Source organism: Diadema antillarum, unplaced genomic scaffold (genome assembly GCF_040938485.1).
Source record: "Diadema antillarum isolate AM-2024a unplaced genomic scaffold, OU_Dant_1.0 seq00001133_RagTag, whole genome shotgun sequence".
Taxonomy (NCBI): Eukaryota; Metazoa; Echinodermata; class Echinoidea; order Diadematoida; family Diadematidae; genus Diadema; species Diadema antillarum.
Window position 1 is genome coordinate 41168 of NW_027271945.1, and position 12486 is coordinate 53653.

At 38.8% G+C, this 12486-nt stretch overlaps 1 protein-coding gene across 1 annotated transcript; it reads left to right on the forward strand.

Moving 5' to 3' along the window:
- Positions 1–804: 804 nt before the first annotated feature.
- LOC139744060 (putative inorganic phosphate cotransporter) lies at positions 805–3854 on the forward strand. The gene is made up of 4 exons (XM_071654515.1): positions 805–894; positions 1557–1689; positions 2501–2742; positions 3651–3854. The coding sequence occupies exons 1-4, from the start codon at positions 805–807 to the stop codon at positions 3852–3854; spliced, it is 669 nt and encodes a 222-aa protein (XP_071510616.1).
- The last annotated feature ends 8632 nt before the right edge of the window (positions 3855–12486 follow it).

Here is a 12486-nt window from a genome sequence, read left to right on the forward strand (position 1 = left end):
TCAAAATGTATGGTTGCTTTCTCCGACAAATTTTTCTTATATTTTATATTAATTAATTATTGTAATTTATGCATAAAATCAGTTGTGGGCTCTAAATCACTTATTAATGCTCCAATTAAGCTAATTTCTTTTTAAAAATGTTTCTTGTATCATTCTTCTGAGACATAGGACTAAAAAAAATCTGTATCGAATTTAATTTCTTATGTATTTTATTGTTTTTTGAATTTCTTATGTATTTCTTTGTTTTTTGACCTTTTGTTTTTGTTTGTTTTTTGGCCAAAATTTGTCACAGACATTTTTCGAAGCATTATTATGCTAAAATGAATTAATTTCAGCCATTCTAAGTGAAGATATGAATTTTTATGTGAATTAATTGAAAAAACACAATTTGCATTGGATTTGTACACAAAATCACGTTTTGGAGCAATTTTGGGGTTGACAAATTTTTTTCGAACGGGCGTCCCGTCAAAACGGTACGCGCGGGCGCAACAATTTGGGTCTCAAAAGTTGCGCGATACTTGAAAGAAAAAAGTCATGAAACATCGCGGCGGGAGCTTATCGCGTTGGGAAGATATTGCGCGAAACGTCGAGGGGGGGGGGCGGATTCCGCCCCCCCCCCCCCCCAGCCTGATTAGGGTTAATATGGGCTATCCAGCCATCCTCTCAGAGGGAAAAGTGAAACCAAACCAAACCAACCAACAAAATGTTTTGAGATCGTTTATCTCTGTTGTTTCTATTTAGAAGCCGTCGATACCAATGTGTGCCATCCTGACATCGCTGAGGGCAGCAGCATTTAATGTCGTCATGGTAACCTTGGCAGGTTTTGTCATCTTCACGCTGATGACAAACATTCCGCTCTTCCTGAGGCACATTCTCAGACTCGATACAATTAATGTAAGTTCGATGAAACATTGAAATTTTCTTTTATCTGAAGCTCTTACTTCTCTCATTTCTTGCTCAATCTCTCTCTCTCTCTTTCTCCCTCCCCTATCTCTGTATCTCATTTTATAATTTGTTTTTCTTTAGATCAGAGTTTAAAAGGAAACTTCGATCAAAGTTCACATGTATTATATAAAAAGAGGTTTAAGGTTAAACTACCAATTGGTATAATGTTTATGAGAATCGTACAATATGAAAATAGTTTTTTTTTTATTTCTCAGTTCAGCATGTCTACAAGAGGCAGCACTATTTTGATTTCCTTTGATATGATTTGATTTGAATTGATTTGATTCGATTTGATTTGATTTGATTTGATTTGATTTGATTTGATTTGATTTCTAGATTCTTTTCTTTTTTCACATGAGATTTTAACACTCAAATGTAAAGCGTTGTTTTCTCTCAATAATACAAAATGAGATCGGTCATACAAAGTCGACAGACAAAATGTCGTTGGTCCGAATACAGCTGGAATGATTAACGGTCCAGAATAGGCCTACTTACTTTTTCAATTGTTAGTGCACCAGAGTCTGAAAAAACTGGTAAAAATGATTAATATTTTTTTTTTTTGTCCATTTAAGAGTGTCTACTCATCGCTAATCTGCTTCTTTTTTTTTCAGCTCGGCCTATTGGGGGCGCTACCATACGGTACGATGTTTCTTTCGATGGTGCTGACGTCGTGCCTGTCTGATCACGTGATACATTTGAACTATTTAACCACGACGCAGACGAGGAAACTAATGATCAATATCGGTACTAACGACACGCCATCTTTGTTTCTTCTTGTTTAATCGCTTGGCTTTTCTATATCATTTTTTTTTAATCTTGTGTATGCATATGACACACAGCCTTGCACGTCCATTATAATGAAAACGTAATTTTCTTTATCACTTTTCTCTTTTTTTTGTTGATCAGTTTATTGTGCACTATTTTTTTTTCTTGCAATAGGGACTTCCCAACTAAAAGTATAATTGAAAATCTCATCAACATGATTATTCCATCAAATGTGGCTTCATTATTTTAATGCTATCCCCATTATTACTGTTAAAGTGCAAAAATATTAAAACATTAATTTGTGAATGCATTGCGTCCTTGCGAGGCTATTGTCCCGAAGACATTCAGGACAAAGTTGTTTGTTCGTTTTGTTTCGTATTTGCCGGTTTGTTGGTTGTATAAGATTCTAAAGCAGTTGGCAAGGTTAGTCGAGAGCATCACTGTAGTTTAACAATTAGTCCTACACAACTCGCTGTAAACCTTTACGTCCTGTAACTCCATATTATGAGGAGTGAATTGCAAAATGAACTATTTCCATTCTTCTTGAGGGGAGATATTTACGTTACAAGCTGCTATAAACATAAGAAATAGTTTGAAAAATGCCGATATTAAAACCATAGCCAATCAAGAACTAATCTTGTTTTTTTACAAGTGAAGTATTATTGCAAAGTTTTTATTCTGCTCAATCATAGGTGATGTAAGACTTACTAAAAAATAAATAAATAAATGGCCCTTAGCCCCATTTCATCGACACTCTTCGTTTATTTCACCTCACATTCTTTCCATATAGGCGCCATAGTCGCTGCGGGGTCACTGATCGCTGTCCCCCACGTCGGCTGCAGCCACCGATTCGTCATCGCCCTCATGTCGACGGGCATCTGCGGTATCGGTGTCACCTTCTCCGGGATTTTCGTCAACGCCCAGGACTTGGCTCCCCGTTTCAACGGCACCGTGTTCGCTGTTGGCAATTGCCTATCTGTTGCAAGCGGTTTTATTGGTCCCATCGTCGTCGGCTTCATCACCGAAGACCAGGTAGTCGAAGTCGAAGTCAAAGTTTGTTTCTGAAAACGTCGACATGTCTTCAGCAACAAAATCCGAAGAGAATTTTTTTTTATATGTCATATACAAGTGTATAAACAATTGATGACGGGGGTATTATACCCCCGTCACACTAGAGGCAGAATGAGCCGGAATGCCGTTGGAATGAAAATTCTTCCTGCCTTCTTGCATATTTATACCCCCGTCACACTAGAGGCAGAATGAGCCGGAATGCCGTTGGAATGAAAATTCTTCCTGCCTTCCTGCATATTCGAAGTGCATTCTAAAAATTCTGACGACATTTTGAATGTGCTGTCTATTACATCAGTGTTTAGCAATTGTTTACACCCCCCTACTCACCCGCATACACGCACACACACACTCTTTATTTGAGTTTCATTCAATATCAAATCCATATTAACAATGAAATTAATAGTACCACCAACAACAAAAAAGCAGCTGGATTCTTCTTTCTTGTGCTGCTAAATCATTTTTCAAGCATACAGTGCGATACACACACACACACACACACACACACACACACACACACACACACACACACACACACACAAATAGAATTCAAACATACTAGTACAAGTAGTATGCCTATAGGTAGGAAGTATATAGGAAATCACTGAAAATTCATATAATCTGAATTATATCGAGAGTGTCGGTCGAATATAAATCATTACTGACTTGCATAATATCAACGTGTAAGATGTCCCGTCCGGTACTATCGACAGAAAGAGTCCCCGGAGAGATCTTTTCAGAATCTTTCCTCATAGAGCGAATTCTGTTACAGTGTAACTTGCAGTTGCCATCTTCCTCCTAACTCCTACATGATGTTATCACCTATACCTCTCAGGTTTATTTTCTTGTTTTTGTGTTTCGCGCTTTAATAGACCGACCCAAAAGGATGGCGCGTGGTGTTCTACACGACAGCGGTCCTCAGCCTCGTGGGGGCCTTCTTCTTCCAACTGTTCGGATCTGGGGAGGTGCAGGCATGGGCACTGAGCCCTGACGAGCGTGAGAGTAAAGTGAACTACGAGTATGTCCACGACAAAGATAAGAGCAGAGATGGAGACCCAACTAAAACACGAGTGTAAAACATTTTTTTTTCTCCTTAAAACATTATATATACTCCATTGTTTCTTGATTCGAGACACAACGAAGATTGGAACCGAAATCTATCCCCGGCAGGTTTCTGTTATACGGAAACACGAACAAAGAGGCAGATCGTTGGTATCGACCTTACTGACAAGGGATTTCGATTGGAGTGATGAAGCGGACATGGATGAGACATCAGCCCAACCTCGGGGAAAGTATGGGTTGAAACCTCTGCCTTTCTCCAGTCTTGGGTAATGTCATTTTGTTGCTGGTGCTGACGATCGAGCCGCTGACACTGGAAAGAACATAGCATCATAACCACTGAACAGATTCAGATGTGTGGAATAATAACTGTGTGAAGGTTTGATGTTATCACAATCGGTCGAAATTTTACCCGGGCCCCATTTCATAAGAGATGTTGGGAAAGCAACTCTTGTTGGAATGGCAACTTCCCAAAGCAACAGCCAATCAGGAGGCTGGATTCTTGTCATTACCATGGTATTCGCCATTCAAGCGAGAGTTGCCATCATGTTAATTTTTGTTTTTTAATGAAATAGGGCCCAGACATTCGTGGACTAGCAGGAGAAACTCGTTCCCGCAATAAGATCTAATGAGGCTTGTACTGGTCCTTAGCAGGCGATAAACTGATCGCAAGGTTAATTTTCGAGTGATTCCACAAAAAAAAAAAAACCGCTTTGCAGTAAATAATCATTATCACAAATATGAGCAGTGTTTAGTACAGAGTGCATCTCCAATATGAGAGTGATCAATGCGTCTGGAAGAGTAACAGGAAAGTTTTTTTTTTCATAAAATTTCTCTTGTATCTTCATACAGGATGGAAAAAGTACAACTCAACTTCATAGCTGATACATAGACACGCTGCCCGGTGGTATTCATTGAACGATTGATTGATTATGTTGAGGATGTTTTGTTTGGTTGAGTAGAATTGGTCGGAAATAGGAAACAGGTTGCAATGTTTATTTCAGTAATAGCTTGTCGGGTATTGATGGAGTATTCGAACAATTTGCTGCCTCAGAGGGATGCTTCAAAACAAGTATGCAAATTATACTGCAACATGAATTTGTGAAATTGGCTTCTTTCAGGGGTAAGCGGTAGGCGGTCTCATGCACAGCGCCATCATCGGCTAAAGATAGACCAAGCCACATTGTGGAGAGTCTTGTTAAAAGAAGACGCGTTTATGAGTTTGAAAGGGGGGAAAAAGAGAAAAAGAAAAACTAAAGCACGCCATCAAGTGCGAGGCCAATCTGGGGCGTGGTAATCAGTTATACAATGAAGTAACTCAGCCAAGCTGTGATTTTGCTTCCTGTAGTCTTAAAGTGTGATGTACTCTATCACATAGTGGAAGGGGATTCTCTCTACATTACATTTTGCGTGAAATCTTTGACTGGGGCCAAGTGTAATCACATACGTGTGGGGTTTAAAGCAGGTAAACTAATACCGTACTAAGTTTTCATTGACGTGTAATTGAACAAGTTGTCAGGAATGGAGTGGCACTGTTACAGTATGGGGAAAAGAAATCAATCGGATTTCCGCATATGTAATTTTGAGTATGATTAAACTGTCTATAAATGCAATTTCAAGGTTTAGAAATATAACATCTTACCTACATGTTGCAGAAAACCCCATTCAATTTGGTTAAGTGTCACAGAGAAATGAGGATAGTTGTAAAGCACGCCATGGGTCTGCTTCTTCCAAGTTTAGCACTTGGACGCTTGTGGAACTGCATATTAATGCATGAACATGTGTGAACACAGTGGACAGAACTTTGAGGGAAGGGGTTCCTGCCCTGCAAAGATCCTCAAATCTCTTTGACCACTGAAGCAAATCTGATGGGATTTTCTGTAAGATATGGGTAATAATTTATAATTATGTTCATACCCTGAAATTGTATTCAGATTGATTCTTAAAGTCACCACTGTAGAGGGTCCCTTTTTTGGGGGGGGGGGGGGGGAGTGGGGTTTGGGAGGGGCATACGGTATGAGATTGAGATGTATAGATAAATAATTTTCATAAATTAATGGTACTGTCCTCTGTCAATGCCGGTTCCTTCTTCTGGCGTATGCCTTATCTAGTGGTTCATAAGGACACCAATTACTGCATGGGTTAACATAAAATGTATGCATCTATCATCTGAATATACTTTTGTTGGTTGTGTCAAAACTTAAAGATATGCAGAACGCAGTTGTAACTGATACCTTTGTCTGAAAAAGAAAGAAAAAGCCCAGACCTAGAATGTTAGATCTTCGTTGCTTTATAACCCTGCAGACTAACCATCGTCTTTTGTTTCATTATTATTCAAGGTACTTTGAGATGATGTTTAAGAGAAGAACTCTTGCCAATTTGATACTATCATCTCCAATTGCCAAAGTATTTGACTTTCCTTTAAAGGAAAATGAAATTAAAAAAAAAAAGCTTTTTGTGGTATGTGTATGTTATCATGGAGGGTAAATTCTAGGGAAATCAACGACGGTGTAATTTCCAAGAGGGTTTTGGGAAATTAGATAAAGAATTATTAAAGGGAGATCATAGATACAAGCAAAATATTTTCAAAATTACATAACATTTTGTAAAGAGGCTTTGATGTAATTTGAATAAAATATATATCTATATAATATTTTTCCATAAACAGCCATTGTCTTGTTTGTTTCTTTATTTATTTCCGTGTATGAAGACAATAACAAAAGTAGTGTGTATTAACCCTAATCCCACCGGGTTTTTTTGAGGGACTTGAAACCACCGGGGAACCCCCCCCCCCCCCCCCCCCCCCATTCAGATCTCGGTCGTGGATCGCGCAATCCTCGCGAAAATTTGCACTGAGGTAGAGACCAATATAATCTACAAGATTGTATAGTTCGATTTTTCAAGTGTTAATTTATGTATTTTATATCAATTAATTTATGCTAATTTATGCAAAAATAATCTTTTGCCTATAAATAAAGAAAATAAAGCTCCAAGACTTCTAATTTTTGGTGAACATGTTCTTTTCATTATCCTCGACAATAATATTGAAGCAAAAATTCGACTTCATATTTTTTTCTTATGTATTGTATTGTTTACTGAATTTCTTATGTATTTTTTTCACGTTTTGTTTCTGTTGTTTTTTCATCAAAATTTGTCGCAGAAACTTTTTAAAGCATAATCAGGGTAAAATGAGTTATTATCACCCATTGAAAGTAAAAATATTTATTTCTATATTAATTGATTGCAAAAACACAATTCACATTGGATTTGTACATAGAGTCATATTTTTGAGCAATTTTTGGGTCGACGAATTTTTTTCAAAGGGGCGTGGCTTCAAAACGGTATGCCAAATTTGGTCTCAAAAATTACGCGATATACATTTACTTGAAAGAAAAAAAAAGTCATTAAATGTCGCGGCAAGAGCATCACGCGTTGCGGATTAATCAAAATGCCCCCCCCCCCCCCCCCCCCGGTGGGAATAGGGTTAACCTAATAGAAGGATTGATAATGTGGATGTGGACTCCCGATTCAGCTGAGTCTACACTATGCAGCTATTCCACCGAGGAGTCCACGTACAAAATGGTGCACGTCACGAGTCCGATACCTGCGAGTCATACACCCCCGAGTCAAACAGCCCATGAGTCATACAGCTAGAGAGTTATACAGCTCTCGAGTCATACATACAGCCCATGGGTTCAACACTAAGCTAAGAAGTCCCACGAGACCGACACATTAAGCACCATGTGGTCGAACTCGTGGGTTGTTTTTACCTTGTGTCGAACTCATGAATGGGTTTTGTTTGCCTAATGTCGAACTCATGGGCTATGTGGCTCGTGGACCTGTTTTTAATGTCGAACTCGTGGGCTGTATGACTCGTGGGCGTCGGTCTCGTGGGATGACCCAAAATTACACTAATAGCTACACGTGTATAACAATTTTCAAGAGATAAACCATACATGAGTCAGGAGGTAAAAACATTACAAAATTGAGCAAGTATCAACTAGTTTGTGGTTACATCCCCCCCCCCCCCCCTTGTCCCATTTTCATTAAGAAACTGAAATTAAAAGTGATATGAATAAAATTTTGCTCACTGGAGAAAAATATAGGGAAGAATACAAAGTTATTAAGCAAAAATACTATGTAAAATTACAAGTGCATGTACGTTAGAATAATAGAGTCAATCACTTAAACGCACTTAAACCTTAAAAAAAAAGGTTTTGGTTCTGAATCATGATAACTGCAGATTCCTATATAAAAGACAGTCTTCTGTCTTGGGTTTGATAGTGAAATGTTACCACAGAGAGTATTTTCTGGAAAGGAATTGAAATTTTTCTTTACAGAAGGTGCGCTTAATAGCACTGGAGATATTCATTGCTATTTGTTTGCATGAAATCACCTTGTAGGTATTTGAATTCGCATGAGTTTACTCCTTGCAAGGTTAACCTCCATAAGTCACCTGGACTTTGTCCTCATTGCGGGGATTTTCACTGTGACCCGAGATTAACACAATCTTGAGATGTTGAATTACCAAAGCAATGTAGCCACAGTGTGTATCCCTACCCTAGAAACGATTTCAACGATTTCAATATATCTTTATCAAGATAATACGAGCTGGGTACCATTCTCCTGCACTCTAAGTTTTAATTACAGTGGATTCCGGTTATAACAAAGTCCTCGGGATCGGCAGTTTTCTTTCGTTATATTGAAATTTAGCTATAACCAAACAAATAATTATAATAATAATAAGGCCTTATCTATACCCAGGGCAGCCTCTTCAGTGTAACCACTGCTCTACCAGAGGGCACTGCCATTATTATTACCTTAGCGTTGCCAGGTACCCATTTATACACCTGGGTCGAGAGGGACATGGTGGGTAAAAACATCTTGTCTAAGGACGTAAGCACTGGATGGGATTCGAACTCGGGTCCTCCGATCGGGAGTCGGGAGTCTTATCCTCTATGCCACAGCGCCCCACTAAAACAATAAAAAGAATAAGATAATGTTGCTGCCTGAATTGTTATTTCGTTGCAACCGGAATTTCGTAATAACAATGTTTGTTATAACGGGAGTGCATGTTTCCACTTGCCGAACGTTAATTGCATATTGACAGTGATAAGTCTTAATCAGAATGAAGAAAAGCTTGTAAAATTTCCATACAAAACGGAAGCTCTACATCCTTGTAAGCCAGCCTAAATTAAGTCCCTTTTTCATTTTATTTTTTTTCCCCTACGTAAAACGATCTTTTCTTTCTATGTGTCGGGAGCTCGTCTCGTGCTTAGCGTGCGTTGGTACTGCCCTTAAAGGGAACGCAAACCCAAAGAGCAATGTGGATTGAGTGAAAGCAGTAACATTAGTAGAACACATGAGTGAAAGTTTGAGGAAAATCGGGCAATCGATGCAAAAGTTACGAATTTTTAAAATTTTGGTCTTGGAACTGCTGGGTGAGGAGATTACTAGAGGTTATGACGTATGAGTGGACTACAATATAAAGAAATAGAAAGGGAATTCAACATAAAATTCATTTTTCATGAAAATCAACTTGATACTAACATAAAAGTTAGGGGTAGCACTTATTCCCCCTGCTTTCTGAAAGCGGTTAGTCAAGTACTCTTTCATTTTGCGAGAAAAGTGAATTTTTGTGGAATTCCTTTTAGATTTTCTTTATATTGTTGTCCACTCATACGTCATAACCTCTAGAAGTCTCCTCGTCCAGCGGTTCCAACACCGAAACTTTAAAAATTCATAACTTTTGCATCGATTGTCCGATTTCACTTTCACTGATGTGTTCTGCTAATGTTAATGCTTTTACTCAATCCACATTCCTCTTTGGGTTTGCGTTCCCTTTAAATTCCTTTTCTTTCGCCCCTTTTTCCTGTCCTCTATAATCTCTTCCTGTTAACCCTTCCACGCTTATCTTTTCCTACAATGCAACTTGCTTTTCGATCAGTATGGAGCCGACTTTGCGTTCGCTAACGGCTAGGTGCTGACATAATCATGAGTAGGCCTATGATGTCAAAGGTCATTTAAAGTACGGTACGCTCTATGCTCCGCTTTAACAGCCAAACAGAAAACGTAATCAGTGAGTGTGCTATATATTCATACTATATTCATTCCCGCACTACGAGGGATGGACAAATCGTGGCAGGGGATCGAGCTCAGATCAAAGATACCTCGTTACACACACAACATGAGGTGCTGCGCAGGTGAGTTTAGATAGCACTTTCTCGTCGTAGCACTGTGGTAATTTGATTAATTAAAAAAAAAGAATGGGCCAATGAGATTTCACGTTTTAAGTAATCCTGTAAACTAAAAGAGGTATTTGCACAAATCTGCATATCGCGTCTGTCAAGGTGCTCTAAGCAAAGCTCAAAATCCTATTGCACCTCTCACTTGAATCAGATCTACACCTGCCGTGTGCTCACTTCACTACCTTGAGAAAAATTCCGGCCAGACGATAGCTTTCCAGCTCAAACTTGCTCTGCCCAGTATGTCCATACAAAGGACATTCGAGGTATACACAAACAAAGGGGCCGAGAGGATTAAGGACATTATGTGTATTGTTTCTTAATACCAAATGTTTCGTGACAATTCTGAATACACCAGTAGCCGTTGAAAGATTTTTTTTCCCGAGCAGCACCCTACAAGTAATCTGAGGATGAAACTTCTGAATATCCTAGTATCTATTATACTTGATGTGTATTGAATAAGTTTTTATTTATCTTTATAAATATGTATAGTAATACGTGTAGATGAAAAGAAGAGATCGGCAGAATGCATTAAAAAAGACAATATTTCAACGTATTTTCATGGTTGCACCAAATGTTTTCTACGCGTCTTTTTACGTCTTCTTCAGGGCTACAGACCACTCGTAGAATAAGGAATTACCCCCTCCCATGCACTCCCTGCTATACCTTCCCCCGTCCCCAATAGTATTCTTTATCTTCGAGGACGTTATCATGAACGACCAACAGCAGCAAATATCAGTATGGGAAATAGATAGGCCTACATTTAATTATGTTGTTTTTGCTGCATTTAAACGAAGTGCTTCCTTAAAGGGGGGGGGGGGGCCACGGTCTCCCTGCCCCCCCCCCCCCCCCCCCCCCATGTAAAACCCGACACCCTTTCAGTCATAACCTCTGCCATGTGAATCTCAGAGGGTCGAAAGTTCATATCCTTAAAGGGATTCCTCAATGATAGTCATTAAGATCAAGGTCCAACAGAAGTGACCGCGCACATTCCCAGCCACGTGTAAATCCCCCACGGTGATCTTTCATTCCCAGGGGGGTGTTTCATAAAGCTGTTCAAAGTTACGAACGACTTACGAGCAACTGGTGATCAGTTCTGATGTGCTATACTTATCAGAATTTCCATAATTCAGCACGAGAACTGATCACCAGTCGCTTGTAAGTTGTTCGTAACTTTACGAACAGCTTTATGAAACGGGCCCCAGGTCTCGTACGTTCATATTTCTTTAAAGGTATCGTTTACCATTGTTGATTGCGATATGAAAAATATTCCAGTTTATCACATTTGATGCACATGTTTCACAAACATCCTACGATAATTCCGCAATAAAGCCTGAAATATAAGGAAATATCACTATTTCTCTCAATAAACCATAACTTTGCGGGAAAGTTTGTTTTAGAAACAATTTTTAGTATATCTATTGTTTCCATTTTGTATATTCAACACTACTTAAATTAACATGATTGGTATTTTTTACATCGGTTGTTTCTATCCCTAACTTACTTTTTGGACCTATTTTGAAGCACTAATGCTGGGTTTTTGTTTCATCTGCAAATGGTAAATAATGCCTTCTTCACATTAAAGGGTTATATCGCAGACCTAGTGAACTTCAAAAACAGGTTATTTTGTACAATTGCACAAAATAAAAATGTTGTGCCTATAACTGCAGCATGAAAGTCGCCGTTTCTTTCGAACATTGCTTGGAGTAAACTGCCAACCTAATGCATTAAACAACGCTATTCGAAAATGATAATCTATTTGTATGACAAAAAAAAAAAGGACAAGAAACATCTCGTTCAAGATTCTAATAGCGCGATACTGGATGAGAAGAATCTTATCAAGAAGGAATGAAGCACTATAGCACTGATAGCTAGTGGAAGTGGATACAGAAGGGAGATTCGAGTGAGCACGTACGAGTGCACCGCAGCGAACGCGTCACTTCAGCTGCGTTTTGTTTGAGAATTGTTGAGCCGATCAAATTTTCACCCAACAAAGGCTTGGACGTGTTGAGATTAAAAACAAAATCTGAACGAATCAGCGAGTGTACTTTTCACGTCTTCGTTCCTCCACAAGGGACGGGCGAATCAGGGTAGGGGAGCTTTGATCACATGTCATGTCTTGTTACAAGCACACAATGATGTGCTTGGAAGGTGAGTTTTGATAATTCTTTCTCGACAAAGCATTCTGTCTTTTCAATCAATTAAAAATTGGCCTTGGGACTATGAGTAATCGGGACGGGAACACAAGCAATTCTAGCTGTTTACACATATTTTATATTCTATATATCCATAAATTATTCATGTATAATTTATAAATAGGGTGCTCCAAACGCGATCAAAATGTTCCATTGCATCACCTAATTAGACTTCAGCCTGTAGTGTGCTCAATGCACTTGGACCAATA